General features: G+C 39.6%; 2 protein-coding genes across 7 annotated transcripts in view; both read left to right on the top strand.

Moving 5' to 3' along the window:
* Window positions 1-765: 765 nt before the first annotated feature.
* Window positions 766-8,841, top strand: DDX52 (DExD-box helicase 52). Its single transcript, XM_062592402.1, has 15 exons — window positions 766-852; window positions 940-1,159; window positions 1,315-1,445; window positions 1,635-1,820; window positions 2,078-2,221; window positions 2,871-2,982; window positions 3,500-3,572; window positions 3,737-3,940; window positions 4,252-4,342; window positions 4,828-4,950; window positions 5,193-5,343; window positions 5,720-5,795; window positions 6,689-6,760; window positions 7,337-7,429; window positions 8,167-8,841. Exons 1-15 carry the CDS (start codon window positions 766-768, stop codon window positions 8,207-8,209), a joined length of 1,806 nt encoding a protein of 601 aa, XP_062448386.1. The 3' UTR covers window positions 8,210-8,841.
* Window positions 8,842-10,190: 1,349 nt separating this feature from the next.
* Window positions 10,191-23,253, top strand: part of SYNRG (synergin gamma) — a 42,420-nt gene continuing 29,357 nt past the window's right edge. For 3 of the 6 annotated variants that reach the window (XM_062592413.1, XM_062592414.1, XM_062592415.1), the window contains exons 1-9: window positions 10,191-10,291; window positions 14,824-14,864; window positions 16,162-16,280; window positions 17,124-17,254; window positions 17,594-17,699; window positions 18,318-18,429; window positions 19,637-19,936; window positions 20,643-20,864; window positions 23,123-23,200. In XM_062592413.1, coding sequence (XP_062448397.1) covers window positions 10,191-10,291; window positions 14,824-14,864; window positions 16,162-16,280; window positions 17,124-17,254; window positions 17,594-17,699; window positions 18,318-18,429; window positions 19,637-19,936; window positions 20,643-20,864; window positions 23,123-23,200 — 1,210 coding nt within the window. The remainder of the gene's footprint in view (window positions 10,292-14,823; window positions 14,865-16,161; window positions 16,281-17,123; window positions 17,255-17,593; window positions 17,700-18,317; window positions 18,430-19,636; window positions 19,937-20,642; window positions 20,865-23,122; window positions 23,201-23,253) is intronic. The other 3 variants (XM_062592418.1, XM_062592419.1, XM_062592416.1) reach the window with 2 other exon arrangements.

Raw genomic sequence — 23,253 nt, forward strand, 5'->3', positions numbered from 1 at the left:
CAGAACTTTTTTAAGTGCAGTAGCAAGAGATGTGTGTGAGGCTGGATTGTGTTGATGTACATCAAGCATTAAGCAACTATACTAAGCATGTGCTTGACTTTAATTTAGGTGTTATCGGGACTGCTCACCTGCTTTATGTTAAATGTGTGCTTAAATGCTTTGTTGATTTGAGGTGTCAAATCACAACGCTGGTCTGAGGACCTGGTCTGGGTCTCTGGACTAAGCCCTAAATATTTTTGACTGAAATGGGTTTGAATCAGACCAGGTGAGGATGGTCTTAAATTTTTGCTGAGAAAGATGGAGCTGCTTGTTGCACAGCCTGAAGGGAATTCCCAGACAATTGACTGAGGAAATATAAATGACAAAAAAGGCTCGGGACAGGCTAATAAAGCAGCGGTTCACCTCCTCAGAGGCAGCCAAGACCTCAGTTGACGTGTCTAAGAGGCGCGTGCTGCAACGTGGCTGATGGAGGAGAGCTTGGCCCACCGGGTCTTGGAGACCCGCTATTGACGGTAGAACTCATGGAAGCATGGGCTGGTGCCCCGGGCCGTGGATAAACCGCGGAGGAGCCAAATACAGCGCTTCTCGCCCCAGTTTGGTGCCCCGCCGCGCCGTTGCTATGGCAGCGCGGCCCGCCAACATGGCCGCCGGGAGGGGGCGTTGCCATGGCACCCCACTGCGTGCGTGTCGGGGAGGGGGTTGCCGTGACGCGCCGCCGCCCCCGGAAGTGCTGTCCGCTTCCGGGGCGGCCCTGCGAGCGGCGGCATGGAGGCGCGGGAGCTGTTCCGGCGGCTGGGCGCCGGCGCCCGCTTCGACGTGCGGCGCTTCGGGCGCGACGCGCGGCGCTTCGGGGTGCGGCGGCGCCGCGGGGGTCGCGGGCGGGGGAGGGAGGCGCCGCCGCTGCCGCTGCCGTCTCACCCTTTCCCCCTTGTCCCCTAGGTGCTGAAAGGCGGCGGCGGCGGCTCTCCGGGGAGCCTCGACTTCTTCGGGCGCCGGGAGGGAGCGGCGCCGGCGCTCGCAGAGGCCGCCCCGCCCCGAGAGCCGCGCGGCGACGGCGCAGCCGGGGGGGCCGTGGCGGAGCATGGCGCGGGGGCCGGGAGAAAGCGAAAAGCGACGGCGGAGAGCGGCGGCGCGAAGAGGAAGAAAAAGAAAACACGAGGTAACTGCGTGCATGGAGATGTAACGGCCATCCTGCCGCAGGCCTTGCGAACCTCAACCCCAGCGGGCACGAGCGAAATAAGGGTTTGAGCTGCTCCCCCCCCCCTTTTTTTTTTGCCTGAATTTTACTCATGGGAAATTTCTTGAAACTTCTAGAATCCGTGTCCGTGCCAGAATTGTCAGAAAGTAATGGAATAATGTGGATGTCCTCTCTGGAAGCAAAATTCAAAGATGCAAGAGACAAAAAACCCACTGCAGAGAGACTTGAACGCTTGAGAAAGCAAAAGGTGGGACTACAGAATATTAATGTAGCAACAGATTATTTTATTTCTCTGGGTGTTCCGTTTGAAGCACATTCACAGTAATTGCTCTTGGGAGGAGGGTGGACCAAAGATGGCAAAAATAATCAGAAGCTGAATCCATTGGCTTAGTTCTATGCTGTCAAAGAAAGAAAGAGTTTGTCTTGCACCTTTTAGATAAACCACTTCAGGAATCAACACAAGATTAACATTCAAGGGACAGATCTTCCTGACCCGATTGCCACATTCGAACAACTTCAAAGGGAATACAAAATCCACCCTAAAATCATGGAGAATATTCAAGCGTCTGGCTTTCAGGTCCCAACACCAATCCAGATGCAGGCCATTCCTGTTATGCTTCATGTAAGTTTTCTGATACTGCATTTTATTGTACTTACGGCAAAACTTGGATAGAGGTCTCTTTAGGGTCACAGCAGTGGTTAATTATGCAGCTTTAAATATCAACCCATCAGAGTTTTAAAATTAAGGTTTACAAGATTCTTGATTTGTGCTTTTACTAGTATGTTCTGTTTGTTTAGTTTGTAGTGTTAATATCTGTATGAATATGTTTGTTTTTTTTTTATCTAGTAAAGTATAACTTATTTCTGTTTTTCTCACAGGGTCGGGAACTCCTAGCTTCAGCTCCCACTGGATCTGGAAAAACACTGGCATTTTGTATTCCTCTCTTAACACATCTGAAACAACCTCGGAACAAAGGATTCAGAGCTCTGATCATATCTCCTACCCGAGAACTAGCTAGCCAGGTGTGCTTGGGGAAAAGAGTTGTTCTCATATTTATGTACTGTACATCAAAGTTCTTACTCTGATTCAGAAAAATGGCAGACTAATAGGTATTTTTTTCTTGTTTCTCATGTATCAGGAAAAAAGTAATTTTGAATGTTTCTTTAAGTCCTTTGTGAAATGGCTACATACCTAGTATGATACGAGATTATACGAGATTAGGGACTCAAGTTTTTGTTCATAGTTTAAAACTGCCCCGTGCTTAAATATTCTTAATAGCTTTATCTGTTTACTTGAAATTTTATGTTTGAGACAGTAACTTTGTCTTGAATCTTTGTTATTAAATTGAAACAAAAATACTACTTTGGGTAGAGTTCTATTTTTATATAACTGGAGGAGAGAAACTATAAGAGCATACATTGCTACAGTCAAAATACGGCATTCAGACCCATGAGAACTTTTAAGTGAATAATGTATGTTAGAAAGCTAAGTTTTATGATGCTGGGAAAGCCAGTCAGCTTTCTCTAACCCACTGAAATCTGGGTGATGTCTGAAACTAAAACTTGAGGAATGCTTGGGGTTTTTCTGATGACCACAGCTATTCAACTTGGTCATGAGTAAAACTTTAATTTATTGCTTTTTCTTTTTTTTCTTTTTTCTTTTTTTTCCCAGACACACAGAGAGCTGGTAAAATTGGCTGAGGGAACTGGCTTCAGAATACATATGATTCACAAAGCAGCTGAAGCAGCTAAGAAGTTTGGGCCCAAATCATCTAAGAAATTTGGTGATTGTTTTAACTAAAATGGTTCAGAAAATTTCTAATTTCTAATGGTTCTAAAATTTCTAATGACACTGCTAACTCTTCTCTTCTGGCATATGTGGCTTTTAAGAGATCATTTACCACCACTCAAGTCACATAATCAATTGCTCAACACTAAAACAAGCAGCTTGCGTGGAACGAGTGGGAAGTAAGCTCCCTGACGGTGGATTTTTTTAAATTGTATGCTTAAAGGTGAACATCAGAGAAGCTAGGGCACAAAAGAACACTGGAGAGGGATTGATTTTTATATCCAAACCACTTCTGATGGATTTTAAGAACAACTTACTTGAAATCTTCTAGAGAAATCTACATCCTTTTACAATATCTTCTGCTTAATTATTCTTACCTAAAATAGACTGCAGCAAAGAAGTGCCTTGTCTTGGAGTATGTTAATAAACCTCTGGGAGATTGGATTGTATCTTAAGGCTTTAAGTCTGTTTTATTCAGCTTTTTTCTTTTTTTTTTCTTTTTTCCCCTATAGATATACTGGTTACTACTCCAAACAGACTTGTTTATTTGCTGAAGCAAGATCCTCCAGCAATAGATTTGTCTAGGTACTAAGAATCTCTATTCAGTCTGGCTTTGCTACTGACTTCTTTCTTACTGTTGTTACTGAAAAATGAATGCGTGCATAGTCCTTTTATCTGTGATGGTCTGTCAGAACTTTTGTCTTCTCCCCAAGCAACTGTTGTTGAAAAGAAAACCTCTTTGTTCCTAGTGTCGAGTGGCTGGTGGTTGATGAGTCAGACAAACTATTTGAAGATGGAAAAACAGGATTCCGAGACCAGCTGGCCTCCATATTCCTGGCATGCACGTCCCACGTGGTGAGAAGAGCCTTGTTCAGTGCAACCTTTGCACATAGTGTAGAGGAGTGGTGTAAACTCAACCTTGACAGTGTTGTTCTGGTGTCCGTTGGAGCAAGGTATGTGTGCAGTTGCACTTGCATGTTTTTTCCATTCCTGATCAGATTATTTGCCTTTGCATCACCATTCCACTTAGTTGTTTATCTGTGTTATTAATCACGGTACTCAAGAAAGCATTTCAAGAAATTTTTCTTAGATATGCAAAAAGTGTTGTTTTCTGTTGCCTATTACTTTCATCAAACAACTGTTAACCTTAGGGGCATGTACTGGTGAAATAGTTTTGTCTTGCAGTGTTTCTCATTCACCAGTTAATATCTTGTATGTATAAGACACTAACAGTGGTGTGTTCCTGTTGGATTTCTGGTTTCAGAAACTCTGCAGCAGAGACGGTAGAACAGGAGCTTTTGTTTGTTGGATCTGAGACAGGAAAACTAATGGCAATGAGAGAGCTTGTTAAAAAGGTATTTTGGAACGATTGAGCACATTCTACTTACTTCTTAAATGAGCCATGCGTTCTGTCAGAGATATATTTCCTAGGTCATAGGCTTTAAGATTTTAAGCCATTGTACAAATCTGCTGAGGAGTTCTCCTGAGGAAAACTGAAAAGATTACCCATTCTTGGTTACATACCTGAGTCTTGGTTAGGACCACTCTGTTAACAGTCTATTTAATTATACTTGGCAGTATGAGTGGGCTCTTCATATATATTCAAAGAGAAAAGTCTCTTGGTTTCTGTGGATTAAAATACAGCATGGTGCTTAAGTCAAAAACATTCCATCAAACGCAGTGGAGTTGAACTTGCGTAGTTCTGATTCCCAAAGTTTTTGTTAGTCCAAAAAAAAAAGTCACCTGAAATGTAAAATACTGAGGCTGGTTAAGCACAGGATCTGCAATCAGCAAAGGTAGGAAAAGGACTTGAACCTCAGACAAGCTTACTCTTTTGCAGGGTTTTGCTCCTCCAGTCCTTGTTTTTGTACAGTCTATTGAGAGGGCTAAAGAGCTTTTCCATGAACTTATTTATGAAGGTATCAATGTGGATGTCATCCATGCGGATAAAACTCAGCAACAGGTAGGAGGATTTATTTTCCAGAAACACTTTAGAAATGTTGAAACAAGCACATTCTCATGTGATTTCAGATAAGTTTTATGGACAGTTAAATTACTGTAGGCTTTAGTTTGGAGGCTTAGATTTATTAACATCATGACAACTTTCAGTATGCAAATTGATCTCTGTTCTCTACTTGCTACTTAGACTGTTCCCAAGTATGCCTATTTTCTTTTTTTTTCTTTTTTTTTTTTTTTTTCTTTAAGAGAGATAACGTAGTACACAGTTTCAGAGCTGGGAAGATCTGGGTGCTCATCTGCACAGCTTTACTAGCTCGAGGAATTGACTTCAAAGGAGTGAATATGGTCATTAATTATGACTTGCCGACAAGTGCAGTGGAATATATCCACAGGATAGGTGAGTAATTGTTCAGAGAGCATGTCCTTTTTCTCAATTTCTAAGTCTCTCATGGAAATGCTCTTGTACATAAGCAGAGACCCTGAAGTTAAGACTCTTGCTACAGCACTAACTTCTACACCACTGAAGCTAGCTTATATCTAGGCTCATCTTTCAGTAAAACTGACTTATTTTTTTGTCAGGCTTCTGTGAACCTTAAGTCTTTAGACCCTTCCAAGATGCTCGTGCTTTCGTGCAGCAGGAACAATCTCCAATGATAGCTGCTTGGTAGTACACTTGGTATACATACAGCAGGAGACTGGGGCTGTGAAGAAGAACAGAATTGAACAAAGATAAAAGTAAAATCCTTACTCTTTGTAAAATTTGCATTTGACAGGTCGAACTGGAAGAGCAGGACACACAGGAAAAGCAGTCACTTTCTTTACGGAAGACGATAAACCTTTATTGCGAAGGTAAATTGGAAACATGATGTAACAAAAATACTCTTTGTGTTTCTTGTAGTGTACTGCTGAACCATATGGTTCTTTCTGGTACCACACACCTTGTAAGCATGGTATTTCCATGCTCTGAATTCTCCCCTGTGCTATAAAAAGCTTTTACAAGTGTGGACAGAGAACATGGTTTCAATTATCATGAAACTGCAAAGTGATACCAGAGTATGGGAAAGACTAAGAACGCTTCAGGTTAAAGCTTCTTTTTGAAGCTATTCACTAACATAGCTGAAGATAAGTTGGCATCCTTTCATTTGCTTCAGTCATGTTACCAGTTAACAGTACTTAATGGCTTGCTTGGTAACATCTTTCAGCAAAGCTGATTATTCTGACTTGAACCCAGTTAAAGACAGGTATAAGAGTGTATACAACTGGCTTTGTTCTTGTTTTGGTTGTCCTAAGTAATTTGCCATGTAGAAAGTATGACTACTTCATGCTGTGATTGTGTAGGGTTTCTGTTTTTGGGGTTTTCTATTGAAGTTTTTGTTAATATACAAAACCACAGTTGTAATCCAGTCCTTTAACTTGATTATTCTTGAAAAGACTTGATAATACTTTCCTGTTTGGCTTATTTTTTATTCACCTGCATAAAGTCTGTAGTCATCTAGAGTTTCAACTTGTTTAAGCTATTCAGATGGAGTTACTAGCTTCAGTTATGCCGTTTGCTTTTGTTTTTTCCCTCAGTTCAGTTTGAACTTGCTTGGCTTGTTTTTGTGTTGTCACTACTTTGGGGGGTGGGGGGGGAATTAGCCAAGCCAATTATTAGAGATCACTGTTTTCCACAGTAGTTGCTTAGGTTTCTGTTCAAGCATGCACTGCCAGAGTTGATCTTTTCTTTCTGCTCTCCTTTCTAGTATAGCCAGTGTTATTCAGCAAGCTGGCTGTCCTGTGCCAGACTACATAAAACACTTTCCCAAACTGCAAAGGTATGTTTCTTTGGGTAGTCTACCTGTTCATTTTACATTTTAAAAGCCTGTGTGATTGGTACTGAATATATAAGGGTTGCAAAAGATCTACTAGTTTGCAGAATAGTTGTAGGTTTTGTGCAAAAGAACTATTAGAGTGTATGATGGTGGTGTTTTTCCACTTGCATAAAAATGGAAACCATAACCTCTCAATTAGAGAAGAACATCTGACCTTAGGAAAAACAAAGCCCTTTACTCTTCCAAGCTAGCTTAGACAAATGGGACATGGGAATATATCTGTATAGATAGATATATCAATATATGTATATATTTGTTTCTGTTTACACTTTTTCTTATAGGATTTACACAGAGGTTTCTATTTTTAACTAATATTAAAATATATATACATATTTTTAATGCCTTGGAGATAATGTGGCTGATCTTGGAATAAACAATAACAAAAGCTCTAGTAGATGTTAGTGACTTACAGGGGCTTACCAGTGACTGAATATATTTTCAGTATCCGTTGTTTATGTTGGATGTTAATTTTTGCCCTTTATAGCTATTTAATTCTTCTTCACTAAATCTCTTTCTCAGCAAGCAAAAGAAGAAGTTTATTAAGAAACCTCTGGCAAGAGAAGCCATTTGTACAACCCCTCAATGCTTCTTAAAAAAGGCCAAAAGAAAAAAGTAAGTGAGTTTGTCCCAAGAGAAGGTAAGAGATTGATTTTCTTTATCCAGAAGAGGCCCAGCAAGCTTCCCCCAGCTGCCTTATTTATAGTCGTTATTATCTTATTTGGACAGACCACCAAGTAACAATGCAGGTAATGATGGTGAAGCCTTAGTGCCAATATCTGTCTACTGGAAAGTACATTAATGACATCAGTTCGCTTTATGTGGTGCCGTTTATCAGATGGTAGCATTTCAGCTAGTTCTATAACAAGCTAACTTTAAACCACTAGCCTTAAAGTGAGGCTTTAGATTACCTACCATTTGATAGAACCTATCTGCTCCTCTTCTGGCAAAGAGCTTGCTTGTTTCTAACACATAGACAGCTACTACAAGAAATAAATCCTATGATATAATGACTAGAGCTTGCTTACATTTTGGGAACTGTCTTCAGGATGATGTGCCTTGGAGCAGGACAGCTTACCTGAAGATGATTGCTGGATGGTTTTTTGATTAAAAGGTGGAAAAATGATTTGTTAGGGGTAAGAATAACACTATCTGGCATGTAGCAGTTTGGCACAGTACAGTGTTCAAAACAACCTACTACCTCATCTTCAGAGTGTTGCTACCAAAGGATTTATGCTTAGTTGTACTAATATGCTGTAAAATGACTGTCTAGGTAACTGATAACTGACATGAACTTCATCTTTTTGATGCATAATGTTCAGCTTTCTTAGTCTCCAATGTGTTTCTTTTAGGAAAACTACAAAAGAAAACATAAAGGAAAAAAACAAAAGTTAAAGAAGTTAAAAATGGCAGTAAATTACAGACTGTTTCAAAAAACTGAATGATGACAAGCTACTCCATGAGTTGGGGCTGACACCCATATCTGTACTGAAGAATAAAGATCAAAGATGGCTGCTAAGGAGGAGAGAGAGAAGTATTACTGTTCATGGCCAATGTTTCTTTTTACTTATGGGTGAGGAAGGATGTTTACATGCAGTAAAGTCTCCCCTGGAATAACAGAGGATTCCTGAATACTTCTTATAGAAGATGAAGGTTATGTTCTTGCAGTAAATACCTTAAGCTTCCAAACAATATTTCAAAATAGCATTTACTTCTATTACTATCATGAAATTTTGTATTGCATCTTGTAATTACTATCTGTTCTATCTTGATCATACCTAACACTTTTGTCAGACTTTCACAAGACACAATGGCAGAGAATACAGAGTTTACTGTTAGGCTTGGTAAATATATTGAAGACCTCCTTGGATGCTTCAGAACAAAATTTTGGTATCCTATGTGAATGAAGTAGACTTGCTCCTCCTCCTGTTTTGCTTTATATAAAGTCAGTTTGAAATGAGTAATATTTCATGTCTGTAAACCCTAAGAATTTTACATTGTTTCATATTTAGATATCAAAACAGAATAAATAATGTCATAAGAGATTCTATTAGAGATTTGTGTGTGTTTATACAGCCTTGACAGAATAAGTTAACCTGTTGTGTGGAGCCTGGCTCTTCTATATATTTTCCATCTCCTCTTCTGTGTGTTCTCAATCCCCTGTTGCCATGTTAGAAATCCAGTAATGCAGGAGTGTCTTCCCCTTTGCAACAATAATCTTACAATCAAGTGTTCCCCTGCACTGAAGTAATGCTTCAAGTAACCTGAACATGGCCAGCTGTTACAAAGCTGTATGTGATCAGATTGGCCAGAACAATTTTTGGCCTTGTAGGGGCTACTGCAGTGGGAATAGAAGAAGACATGGCTGCAGCTGGATTTCATTGCCAACCCCAGGATTTAGATTCCCAATGTCCTATTGCTATTTGAGGGGAAGGGCAGCATTTCTTAGTTTTCATAGAAAAGTATTAGTGGCTTCCTTCCCCTTTTCTCTCTGCAGGAGTAGCTGGTGCTGCTGCTGCTCCTGCCAGCAGCACAGATGGCAGGAGAACGAGACTGGGAGGCTGTCGCGTAGCTGGAATGCTCTTACTGCTGTTCCCCATAATGAGAATATCACCTTGGGCAGCAGAGTTACGCTTTCCCTTTTTCCTCCTGTGCAGTGTGGCACAACATCAAGCATGGAAGAAACAGCTGGGGTATGTCTAAGAGCATGTACAGCCTTCCCCTTCCAGGCTGTCAGCTGAAATACAGAAAAGCCACAGTGCTATTGTTTGCCATGGTAATTGCAGGGATATTAGCTTATTAGATCACGTAATACTGGCAAAGAATGTTTTAATTAATAAATAGTTGGGAGATTTGTTTAGGTGCAACATAGCCTCAATATTAAAATCACTCCTGAGAAGGAGACAGGACGAGGCATAAATTTGCATGCTTGTGTAAAGTGGAAATTTTTACCAGGCCCTTGTTGCTTTTTTTTTATTATTTTTTTTTATTATTATTATTTTTTTTGTCCCGGGGTGAAGGAGGAGCCCGATCTTGGGACGTCTAAAGATCCCCTGTTCCTAAATCGATGCCCTGAGGGGCGCGTACTTTACCTGAAGTTTGGGAGACAGCATTTATGAGGTGTTTTTTCCTTTTTTTTTTTTTTTTTTTTCCTTAAACGCAGGTGTCTTGGCAATCAAATCGTCCTCAATATATGTATATAGGTACGGGGAGGGGGGCTCTGGGGCCGAGCCGCGGCGCGCCGCCGCCGCCCCGACGGGCGCTGCCGCCGCCGCGGGGCCGGGCCAGGGCCCGGGGCGGGCCGGGAGCCGGGCCCGGCCCCGGAAGCCGCCGCGGCTCAGCTGACAGCCGCTGCCGGGGCGGCCGGAGCGGGAAGATGGCGCTGCGGCCGGGGCCCGGCGCGGCGGGCGGCGGCGGCGGCGCCGCCGGGGCAGCGGGTGGCGGCGGCGGCGCGGCGGGCGGCGCCGGGGCCGCCAGGTCGGTGGCGGCCGGGCCGGGCCGGGGAGCGGGGCGGGATGTGGGGCCGGGGTGGGGGTGGGGGCGCGGGCAGGGCTATGGGGGGCGCGGCGGGGGGGGGGGGAGGCCATGTTGGGGCGCGGGTGGGCCCACAAGGGCAGGGCGCGCAGGGCGCGCGGAGGGGAAATGGCGGCGCCAGCGAGGGGGGCGCGGGGAGGCCGCGCGGGGAGGCCCCGGGCCGGAGGCGCGCCCGGAGGCCGCGCGTGGGCCGGGGCGGCCCTGCGTTTTGCTGTGATTTGCTCCCTTTTTGGCTTCCCACCTTATCTGGCCGCTCCTTGGCTTTGGGCGGTGGTTCACGGACTCGGGCGGCTGTGGCACCGCTGCCGCCTCAGGAATGGGGGCAGAAGGGGGGCGGCTCGCTGGGGGCTTGGGGAGCGAGGGGCGCGGATGCCCGCTCCCCTCCCGAAATCCCCCCCCTCGCTCCCGTAAAGGCAGAGAACAATTTATAGCAAAAGTGGGAGATCGAGGAGCAGTGTCGGGAGACGGAAATGGGAAACGAGACGTGTTAACGAGCCGCTGCGCCTGTGGGAGGATGAGCGGCTTTGTATTGTGCTGCTTTTGTAAATGAAGATTTAGTTGTGTGTGTGTACGTATATATGTGTATTTTTTTTTTAACCTAGCCTCTTACGTGCTATTTATCCATTGCCCAGCTTTTACAGAGGGACAGAGTTGGGTTAAATTCTGCTTTGACAAGGGGAATTCAAATTCACTGAGTTGTCCTGAGCGCCCCAGACGCAGTTTTGTCCGCGCTGGTGTAAATTCCGCGAGGGAAAGTCTGCGTGGCGACGACCTGTGTCGGAAACATTTGTGCGTGCGTGCAGTGAGCTTTCCTGTAGCTGTCTTTAGCCAGGTTGCTGCTCTGCATTTATGAGTAGGCATCATATGTGCTCTGGGAATACAGCTTGTAAAGCATTTGGGAAGAGAAAAGCTCATGTAAATACTTACGTGTGTGCTTATTTTGGAAGGCACAGGAGGCTATCTTTGTTTTTCACCATATATACCAATCTGAAAAAGTTCTTAAAAGTAGCTGAATACCCCATCCATCCCTTTCTTAGAGGAACACTGTCTACTTAGCAAGCACGCAGAGTTAAAAGAAGTAACAAAAACCTGGCAATAAACTCTAGATTTTGAAAAAATAAGAGGATTTTAAAATCCTTGTTTGTCATTGTTAATATTTTGGGGTTTTTCAGTTTGAAGACTGGAAGCGGAGGAAAACCTTTCTCTCTCTCATGCGCGCTCTCTCTCTCTCTCTCTTTTTTGCTTTGTTTCACTTTCATTATTGTTAACTTCTGGGTCGAAATTTGCCATTGAAAAATACTGGGACTTAGTCTATGTCGTACTGATAGAATTGTATTCACTAGGAATTAGGAGACTTAAAAATCCAGTTGTGGGTGGGAAAATGTTATGTGTAGTTTGGAGCTTTTGCAGTAAAATATGAATACAGAAAAGGAGCTGCTTCTCCTCACACTTCTGCTTTTTGACTGAAGTTTGGACTGACTTTTTTTGAAGCTCTATATCCAAGATACTTATCTGATAGAAATTTGCAGGTTTATATTACTGCTTTGAGAGTTCTGTTCTAACCATGTTGCTTTGTTTTTCCTTGTGGTAAGCACTGCACAAAATGGAGTAGGTCATTTATATCTTTCTGTCTGCGCTACATTTTCTTACTGTGTTACCCAAAGTATTGTGGTTGGTTGCATGAACCTAGGTGATCAAGTGCTTCTGCTGTTGAGAATGGCAGAAATGTCCACAGGTCCTTTTAAATCTATTATAAAAATAATGGGGAATAAGAAATGACGCTAAAACAGCATGTTCTGTAGTCATTGCACTGTGTAGAAAGCACATTTGGTCATTTTAGAACGTACGTTCAACTGGTTATAATTGTTCTTTAGCACCAAAATAGTACACTGGTCTTACGAACTACTTAAGTTATCGTGTTATCATGCCCCTCTTGAAAAAAACAAACAAACAAACAAAAAACCCAAAAAACCACTGTCTTACTTTTAAGTGTCTGTTTATTGTGAAATTCTCTTGTCGGTGTTACTTGGAGACAGCTGGAATCAAAAGGTCTCCTTTAAAGGAAAGTTACTTCAGGTGTTGCTCCTATCAATATATAGTAACTAATGTTCTGTAATTTTCTATAGTGCTTCAATTTTTTCTAAGAACTTACTGTGACAACTTTCTTTTTCAGTGATGAATTAGTTGCTTTAACTTTATGTGTGTAGACTTACCTTTTTTATCTCTGAAAAGTAGTCTAGAAATGAAGTTTGTTGTTTGAATAAAGCAATTCATGGGGGATTATGTATGTGTACTTGTGGCTAATCTAGGCAATTGCATAGCTAAATCTTGGAGCATCCATCCTGTGATGGATCCTAGCCATGCATACGGAAATCCGTGTTAAAGAAGCTTGCTTTGCTGCTTTTGTTTAACTAGCTCTTCTTTCAGTCTCCTCTAATTAGCTGCAGTATTTTGTTGGGGTTTTTTTCATTGGAGACTTATAAATAAATCAGGACTTCTGTAGAAAGGGATAAATATTTAATAGTCTGGCCTTTATTTGCTTCCAACAAGCAATGGTACCTTGCAGTACTTGTTTAGATGACATTACGTTTGCTAATTTGGAAGAATTCTTGTTTCTGTGACCAGATTCCCCACGGAGGAGGGGAAACATGAAACTGAGAATACCTTTTGATACTTGTGAGCTTTTGAAATTTAACTATTAATGTTTTGTAATTCTGAAGAAACAAGTAACTGTGTAAGTTTTTTGATGCCTAAAATTGTTGCACTTGTTGGTCTGACTTAGGTCAAAAACTCCACACATCTGAAATTACACACGTTTTAAGAGGATGTGTTACCAAGGTGGCTCTCTTTGCTGACAGAAGAAGTATTTCCATAGGTGAAATGCAATGCAGGCAGGAGCCGGTTAATTGGCTGAACTTCAGCCTGTGAATGGAGAAAACCACCTTTCTGACCAAGATGGGAGTCATGGATCAGGATCCATCTAGGATTTTAAGTCAGCTGTTTGTCTTCATAATATTAGTACTTGTATGCTAAGAAGTGGATTAAAATAACCAAATTGAACGCCCATCAGTTGAATACATTTTGGTCATAGTTTAGACTGTTTGAACTGAATCCCATCCCGAGAGTCCCAGCACTTGTTCTGAGTTCAGATAACGTGCCTCTACCCAGTGTTTCAAATACAGAAACTAAAAATAGTGCTGGTGATCAAGAATGATAAGACCTGGGCCACTTGGAACACAGATGTGTATTAGTTATGAAAGGAGAAATTAGTGTGTATCCTGGTGGTTAGGGCAAAAGGAAAAGCTAAGGTATTAAAAAGATTCCAAGTTAGAAGATGAAATGAAGAATAATGTAGGTTATCTTGGAGACCATGTAACTTGCTGTCTATATTATGAGTAGTTACAATTAAGTTATATGCTTGTTCATAAGCTGAATTCCTTATTTTATCTTGGTACTCTTATTGTACTACTCTCTTATTTATAAATATCAGGATGTCTTTCTGAATTTCCTGAAGATTTTTAGAAACTCTCTGCGGTCATTTATGATAGCAATTTCTTCTTTGCCTTTTTGGCAGATTCTTTTAAGTCTGCCCTTGTGATGAGGGATATTGGATATCTATAAATATGTTTCTTTGCATAGTATTTTGATGTAATAGCTGGCTGGGTCATTGAATGAGGTTCTCATCTGGTAAATTGCTGCTGACGTATGTTTCTAAATGTTGCTTGCAAATGAGACTTCTAACCTAGGTCTTTTTTCCTGTTTGGCAGCACAGCACATGCTTTCATTTCGAAGTGAGGGCTAGTAATTGCCATTATAATTTCAGTTGAATTTTTAACAATTCTTCCTTCAAATGTGCTTAGCAGTTGATACTTGCATGATTTTTTTTTTCATTTCCACTATTTTTCTTCTAATGAGATGTAATTGATAAAGTATAAAAGACTTTATTTTGTGATACTTATTGTTAGTTAGTTGGATAATTTATTTGTCTTCAGTAAAACTGTTACTAAGCAGCTTAGAACTATTTCCTGATGCAGTTAACGATCTTGCTGAATCAGATACCTCCAGCAGGACATGCTTATTCATTCTGCAGTTCTTGAAGGCCTAGCCCGTGTTAAGAAAGGTGCTGAAAACTCTTTGATGGGTAATGTAGATGCGTTAAAAGCATTTTAGTAGTATTACAGCAGGTGAGATATTTCTCCTTCGTTTTGCTCTCTGTGATGATATTGACCGTGCTGATACAACTCTTCTGACATTTCAAGGATCCCTACTGAGGATCCCTGGAAGGGATGGCCTTTTCCGTAACGTAGAGATGTTCTGTTTTGTGAAATTTGCAGTAGCAGATGATTATGCTGACCAGAAGGTGGGAGAGTTTGTGGTAGTGTTGACATGCAAGTCAGGGTAGCTTTTTCATTCATTTATGTAGAGAAGTTGCATTAAAATTACAGACTCTCATGTACCTTCTTTTCCATCCCCAGCTTCATGTTTCCTGTAGCAAGCGGTTTAGGCCCTCCTCAAGGTATGAATGAATTTCAGATACACTAAACAACTTAAAGTGATTTCTGTTCTGTGGTGATGCTCGGAAATGTGACTATTAAGTGACCTCCTTAGCTGTTTTTCTGCTTCACTATCTGTAAGCTGAGCCTTACATTATTTGTAAAACTATATGTAATGTTGAAGAAGCACTATTACCAGATGCTGGATTAAAGATCTAGGAGTTATAAGTCCATTTTGAACCTGAATTTGCCTTTAAGATTTTTGTATTATTTTGAACGTGGTATTTAACCTCTTTATGCTTCATGTACCAGCTGTGTATGCCCATATTGTGAGGGTGTTGCAAGACCTGGTAAATATTTACAAAGCACAGCAAGACCCTGGGACAAGAGGTGCAACCTATATGGAAAATATTAATACAATAGGAGAGCCTCAGCTGTAGATTACCTTTGTTCTCATTCCTATTCCAGTGCTGTTTGTTTAATTAATGGAAAATGCAGAGAGAATTTGTAGGGGGAGAGGATAATTTTCTTAAAAACCATCATTTCTCAGGGATTGATTTATGGATTACTCCTGAGTGTATAATGTCCCTCCTCGAGTGCTTTTACCTATGATGTTAAGTTACGCACAATTATAATTATCTCAGTGTTCGGGTAACACATCTGTATTTTCTATTAGTATATGTCTCCCAAGGTAGCAAAATGTGAGATACGAAAATACTGAAACAATAATCTTTTTGGCTTTATTCAGTGAATTAATATGTTCCAGCTTGATTTGTCCAATTCTGTTTAATTTTAGCTTTTACTGATAAATCTTTTAGCCATTCTAATATAGATAGTGGTCTAATTAATCTATCCAGCCAGCTTAGAATATGGGAGTTTCATTGTGTTTATCACAAATTTATCTCCCGTTGACTTATCTTCAAAAGCTACCAGCTTATAAATTTTCCTTTCAAGAGAAATGGGGAGTTATCAGTGAATGTTAACCTGGCCTTTTAAATCTTGTTATGTTTGGAAATGCCTCTTCTGAAAAAAGGCGGGAAGACACCCACAGATCTGTAGGATGGTGGAAAGATTCATCAGCTTAGCTATTGGTGAAGCCCCATAACATTTCTTTCATTAGACTGGCCAGCGCCTAACCTAAGGAAATTCTATGGCTGCCTGCAGTGTTGTGTGTGTTTTATTTATGAAACAGTCCAGCCTGACTGGGAGTTTTTTCCTTTCCTTTGCAATACTGGTTTAATAGGAAAACAAACAAACAAGCAAAACAAAATAAGCTTTAATCCTAACAGGGAGCTTACCTTGTTTAATATTTTGTTGTAGGGATGATTCCTATGCAACAGCAAGGATTTCCAATGGTTTCTGTCATGCAGTCCAATATGCCAGGCATGATGGGCATGAATTACGGTTCTCAGATTCCTCCGGGACCCATGACCATGCAGGTGTGTGACACTTGTTTGTATGGATTGATCTGAATGCTTTGATGTTTGTTTGAAAAGTGACAACCCTCTCAACTGCAGTGCAATAACAGGGGAGAATCTGGCTGGAGAATGTGGAGAAACTGAAGCATGGGTGTTAAGCTGGTATAACCTGAGGCAAGGCATCATATTTTATAGTATTCTCTTTGAATATATTTCTGATATTTAAAGAACTCTCTAAGCTTTATATATCAGCAAACCTTTATAATACACATGCAATTTATACAGGCAAGTGTCTTCTATTATCTTACACAGTCTCCCTCTCTTGGACCCCTAAATAAACTATGCTTGCAAAATGACCAGACCAAATTTTGCCAGCATCCATTGTTGGTTAGTAGAGTGTACTTCCTAGATGGAATTTAAAAATACTACACAATTCCTTAGAATAGGGGAAAAAGAAAAAAATCACAGACCATAATACTGAAGAGGATGTAGGTTGGGCTATCTGTAACATTCCCACTCTTGAGGTAGGTTGTGTGGATTTTAATTCCTGATTTTGTTGTTGGTTTTTTTTATTATTATTATTTGTCCGGAAGACCAGCCTGCCTTTTAAATTCCTTAAGAATTGTGATTCTGTGTTGAAAGGAAAGAGTGCCATCTACTGAATGGCTGAGGCCTTTTTCTTTTCTTTCTTTTTCTTTTTTTTTTCCCCTCCCTCTAAAAGCCAGTTTGTGATCAGAGGCTTCCAGTTACATCTAATGTTCTAAATTTTATAGCTAGTTCACAAGTTGGCGTGATGTAGTTTCCAGTGGTTTGGCTTGTTCTGTTACAAAGATCATGGAGTTAAATTATTGATTTCTGTTCTAGGGTGGCATGCCTTTAGGGCCAATGCAAGCAACTGGAATGCCTTACATGGGACAGGCTTCTTTCTTAGGAATGCGCCCAGCAGCCCCACAGTATACCCCTGACATGCAGAAACAGTTTGCAGAAGAACAACAGTAAGTGACACTTAATTCACTCTTGACCTTTTTTTTTTTTTTTTTTCCATGGGAGACTCATACTCTGGAGGAGTAGTGTACACACTAAAATTATTATTGATAGTTTCTCTAGAAAGAAGTGCATTTAGGACTATAAAATATTATGAAGATCATTCCCTTGCATTTGAAGACAGTCTATGAAGTTAGTAGTGCCTATCTTACAGTTCTGCAAAAAGTGGAAGTGTGTACACCACGCCATCTGAGTTTAAGAACGAAGAAATGGAAAAATCAAGGAGAAATTTGACATGAAAATTATAATGAAAATATACTTTCTCTAGCTTTTTCATCATTTTGTTTTAGAAAGAGGTTTGAGCACCAGCAGAAATTCTTAGAAGAAGAACGAAAACGACGCCAGTTTGAAGAGCAAAAACAAAAGCTGAGACTCTTGAGCAGTGTGAAACCTAAGGTATGTCCTAAATAACTGCATTTTTTAGCATGTTTTTTAATAGGATTGTCTCATTTGACAAGTAGATAAGTGGGAAATTTATATATGAGACATCAGATTAGATCTTGGAAAGCATCTGGAATATTCGGTCCTTTACACACTTTCGATGTAAGGTAAACAAAGTCTAGTGTTGAAAATGAAATTGGCTTTTCAAAAATAATCTTACCTAGTGTGTAAGATTTGGGAATGGATGGAGTTTCCCAAATAGATTATTTGGTGGCTTGTTCATTAACTTAATAAAGTTTTGGACAGTCCCGGTGAGCTCAGAAGTTCTCATCTGCAAGAATACAAATAGCTGAGTAATGCCTATAAATTGTTGTAATACACAAACTGCATGCCTGAAGACTGAGAAATGCTGTCATTGTTGTCTGCAAAATAATCTCCCTTTCTAAATAGTAGAGTTCTTGTTCTTATGCTCCAGAAAAGCATTACTGGAGAAAAAAGGTTTGAGTTTAACAGCAGGTGTTTTTTTTTGTTTTTGTTGGTTTTGTTTTTGTCTTTTTTTGCTAAACAATTGTGGCTGTTGAAAGAAAACTTGAGTTGTACTTTCAATTTTTCAAATGTTCTATCATGTTTCAGACAGGTGAAAAAAGCAGAGATGATGCATTGGAAGCCATTAAAGGAAATTTAGATGGTTTTTCTAGAGATGCTAAAATGCACCCAACACCAGCATCGCATCCAAAAAAGCCAGGTTTGTCACCTTCCAGCTCAAAACTCTGATGTTTGAGTCTTCCTGCTGAGAATTTAAATTCCAAGAAACACCTTTATATGGTGGATTACCTGCATTGTAAAATGAAATGTCATCCCAGTTGCTGTTTGCTTTCTCAGGTTATGACAGTGAAATACTAGATTTTGGCTTTTATTAGAAGACCTGTTATCCTTAAAAGAAAGCTTAATGTGATGTGCTTAATGTGAAGCCTCATGTAAATTGATAATGAATGTTAAGTCCATTAGTAACTTCCTGTATACACTTTGATTCTAAATGTTATAATTGAAGTTTTTTTTTTCCTAGATAAAGAATTAATTAATGTTTTGCCAAGAGTTTTGGAAGTTGAGAAGTGCTATATAAGTGCTAAGTATTATCAAAACATTCTATAATGACTTCAGTGTAGTCAAATATCTTATGTTTATACCATTACCTGGGCATGATCAAACTGAAGCCATTTGTATTCTTCTTTTCCTCAGTAAAAACTACCTTTGTAAAAATTATTACTAAAGATTTCCCTTGAATTGTAGTTGTATAGGTTGTTTTATGTCTAGCCTGAAGTGAAGCTCGTCTAGACAAGCTTTTTTTCCCAGATAAATCTTCATCTGTTCTGTGGGTTTGCTCTTAAATAATTTGGAAGTCATGAGTGTTTTTCTGATGATTTTTCCATTGCCTATGGACTTACGCGTCCTGTGTCAGTTCCGTTAAAACGGGCAACTATGAGAAGTGGGTCAACTAGAAAACTACCTAAATGAATAAAAACTTATCTGGGATCTTACGATGTATTATTGAACTATTGAGGATAAAATGCTTCTTTGAGGGAGAATATCCCTGCTGTCCCCCAGTTATGTCTACTTGAGGATACTGCCTTTTGATTTGTTTTGACTTTGTTTAAAACAAATGGAATACTTTCATAGCCAGTGCTAAGAATCAAGTTTCAATCCAAATGTTTACATCATAAAAAATCTGGGAGAGAAGATGCATGGTGGGAAGTGGCTGCTCAGTTTTACCTCATATTTTTGTTATGCTAACAGCAGTAACTATTCTCATCTCTTTGTCAAATAATGTATCCGCTGCTGTTTCTCCTCACTCATTTGCTGTGCATACCTAATATTTATCATCTTTCCCTACCTTTCCACCTAAGAGCCCTTTTCCTCATTACTTCGCGTTGTGTGTTCATTCCATTTTACAGATCATCCCACATCATCCCATTCTGCTGTATCTGTTTCCCATTCTGCTTTTCTTGATGATGAAGAATTTAGTGACTTTATACAAGGGCCTGTTGAAATCCCCAAATCGGTGCCTCAAACCACCTCTCAGCCTTTTCAACCTTTCCGTTCTGCTACTGAGGCTGGGCAACTGCTTTCAGAAAAGACTATGGTTCAACCTCTCCCTTCAGCCCAGACTCCAGTGTTACCCGTCCTGCATGGTACAATTGGGCAGGTTCCTTTTTTTCCTACCTCTGCATCTTCACTCAGTATCCATAAAAGAGGTAACTCAAAATACATTTTTTAAAAAAGTTATTTAAGTTATTTATTTTAAGTTATTTAAAAAGATACAAAAATTTTAAAGATTTTTTTTTTAACGATATCTCTATATGCAGAGTCATTACCTCTCATGTTGTTATTCACTCTGGTTGCAAATGTAATATATGGGCAATTAAGTAAAAACTGCCTGATCCATGGGGAAAAATGATTAAGTTCCTCTCCTCCTTCCCTTAGAACTTTACTGCTGGAACAAGTCATGTGTTGATCCAAAGGTTGTTAAATATGCATATTCATGATCCTAAGAGAATTAAGTCTTCACTGTCTTCCATTAGTGGTTTTTTTTTTTTTTTTTTTAAGGTTGTAGTACAAAAAGATATTGAGCTGGTGATATAAAAATTGAGCTGGTGATATTAAAAAAAAACCTCTTTATTATGCTACTGTGGTGCATTTATGCACTTATGTATTTAATGTATTTCCTCTCCTACTTGCTGCTACTTGGTTTTTTACTCTGTTGTGTATATACGATACATCAGGGCAGAATCAGGCCCTAAAAGTGTTTCAACAGGGTGGTACTATTGCTCTGAGCTGGGACAGATACTGATCTTGATCATTCATCAGCAGTACTAGTAATACTTTTCCTTTAGAAGTGTAGAATTACAGTCTGAGTGGTTAATAACAAAATATAAACACTTCCTCATGCTGTTTATTCAGGCTCTTCCTTGGAGGAGAAAGTCTTAGATAATGGCTTAAATGAATCTGAACAAGACCAAACCAAACTTAAAACAAACGAAGTTACGCACAAAGCTTCAGCTGCAAGCCAAGTTCATCCCAGTCTAACCATCAATGACTGGGGTATTATAGGTGGACATGAAAGTGGTACCACTCCTACAGAGGCGCACAAGGCTTCAGAACAAAACATAGCAGTTGAGTGTGGTGAGCAAATGAAACATATGACAGAATTTAAATCTAATAAAACCCTGCTTGAATGCTAACACTTTATATACTAATTCTGAAGTCATTGCTGCATAATTTTGCTCTGAATGCCTGCTTGAATAATATGTCAATACCTCTTGCACCTCGCTGAAAGTAACAACTATGATTTTGCTCTGAACTCTTTCCACGTGAATTTACTGCTGTAATCACTTTAACATGTTTGTTTAATCGGGTCTGTTTCATTTTTTAAATATTCTGCCCCCTTTTGGGGGGGAAAAATACCTGTGCCCTCTAAAGATACTTTATTATTATTAATAATATTTAAGGAAATTTGCTACTAGAGATGGTCTATATCATGGTGGATTTTCATCTTGAACTTTGAGGGGGTAAACTCTTGTTAGGTTAAAGCCCTTAGCTAGATACTATTAGGATCCTGGACAATTTACCTCTCATACCTCTTTTGTCTAAAGTTGTCTGCATTTTAGAGATCAAAATTTCAAAAGCTGGACCAGATGGAGTAAGTGAAACTTCAAGCAAGCTTTAGTTCCAGTTTGCATTTTATTAAAATTAACAGTCAAATGTTTGATTCTTTAATACTTACTTCAGTCAAAATAGACCCACATTACTTGTTGCACCTTAGATACTGCTCTGATATTGGACTTGAGAATTACGTGAAACTTGAACTCCAGTGTATTCAATAATAAATACAACTCCTTTGTGTAATCTCACTTCACTTGAGGGTGAGATGAAATGGAGAAAGGTTTCTTGTGCTTAGATTAATGAATTTGACACTTTCTCAAGCAATTCTTTCCTAGAAGGACAGTAACTTTTTGTTACTAATCTTGTGTGTTCCACTCTGGTTGTTTGTATATGTTGCTTTCAAGTGTTACCTTGTCCAATATAAAAAAAAAAAGAAAAAGAAAAAAATCTCACTGTATAAAATTAAATTGTTTGAATAGGCATTTTTTAATAAGTGCTATTTAATAATTTTAATAAGGGCTTTTTTAATTAAGCCTTTTTAATAAATAGTAAATTGCTAAAAGTAACTTAAAAGAATGTAGTTTATGAAATAGGAACTATTCATTTATTCATAGATCAGTCAGTGCAAAATAATTGCATTGTTCATTTTGCACAAATGCAATATAATCTGATAACTATTAAAAAAAAGAGAGAGAGAGAGAGAGAGAGAGAGAGAGAGGACATGTGACCCTGGCTTAAGATAAGAGGCAACCTACAGAAGATAATGGAGTTGAAAGTGATTATGTAGTACAATAGTTTAGAATAATTCCTGATGTTACAGAGGCTTTGAGAGATGAGTTGAAATACTTTGTGAGGAACAGAAGTTTAATGGAAAACAGATAATGGTAGAAAAAAGGGAATACTGAAACATCGCAAACTTTCAACTATCTTGATGTTATCAAAATTTTGAGCAAGATTCTCCTATGTATCAGCTAGTTCAAGTGAAAGAATTCCTTTTCACTTTTGGTATTATTTCATTTTAAGGAGTTGAGCTGTATCAGATATTTCAGGATGGGAGCAAGAGTTGGTAGTATGCAAAAGTGTCTCAGGAAGAGTAGTTAAAGCTGAAGAATAATAATCAGATTGGAGGAAGCAGCAAATGTCCTTTGCTTGGCTAGTGAAATGGAAAGATTTGTTTGTATTAGTGTGTGCTTGAAGCTATGAGATGAATAGAAATTAGACTGTAGTCAGGAGAGAATTGATGTGGAAGTTGAGCTGCAAGGGCATTGAGAAAGAATGCGTGAACTCTTATTTAAGAGTTTGTCAGAGCTTCATCTGAGGTAAGGAAAAAAATCTGTTTGGGGAGAGCATTATAAATATTTCTTAGGCTTTGGTTTTGGTAGGTATGTGTTTATTTGTTCCACAGGTGGCCCTAATAGCAAACTGTTGAATGGAAGTCTAAGTCTGATATGTCACAGAACTACTGTATGAAATTTTAAAAGACAATGAGACTTGAACTTCTATTCAACCATAAATTTGGCAAATGAGGAGCTCCTTACTTCATTTTGTGTAATATAATTGTATTCTTGCTATTACTCCCAATCATTCTAGTTATTATGTTGAAATATATATTGACTGTAGTAGCTGTTTTTACTTTCTGGGCACAGTGACTCTTATCCCAAATCTTTGCCTGAAATGCTAAATGATACTGTCAAACTGATCTAGTCTCAAAGATCTTTATACTCTGAATCTGTATGTCTTAATACCACTGTCTCTTTCTTATTAAATGGTACATTCAGGAGTTGGAGTGTTCCCTTCGCAGGACCCAATTCAGCAGATGATGCCTCCTTGGATTTACAGTGATAGTTTAGTCCCAGGTAAGTAAGTAAGTAAATAAAAGGAGGGGGCACAAAATGCTGAATGAAATCTA

This window comes from Rhea pennata, chromosome 20 (assembly GCF_028389875.1).
Source record: "Rhea pennata isolate bPtePen1 chromosome 20, bPtePen1.pri, whole genome shotgun sequence".
Taxonomy (NCBI): Eukaryota; Metazoa; Chordata; class Aves; order Rheiformes; family Rheidae; genus Rhea; species Rhea pennata.

Bases quoted from the DNA above. Each gene is read 5' to 3' on its own strand.
- DDX52 (XM_062592402.1), top strand. From the start codon at position 766: ATGGAGGCGCGGGAGCTGTTCCGGCGGCTGGGCGCCGGCGCCCGCTTC. The intron at 2,983-3,499 runs GTGATTGTTTTA...TTTCCCCTATAG, and splicing joins CAAATCATCTAAGAAATTTG to ATATACTGGTTACTACTCCA. The intron at 5,796-6,688 runs GTAAATTGGAAA...TCTCCTTTCTAG, and splicing joins GATAAACCTTTATTGCGAAG to TATAGCCAGTGTTATTCAGC.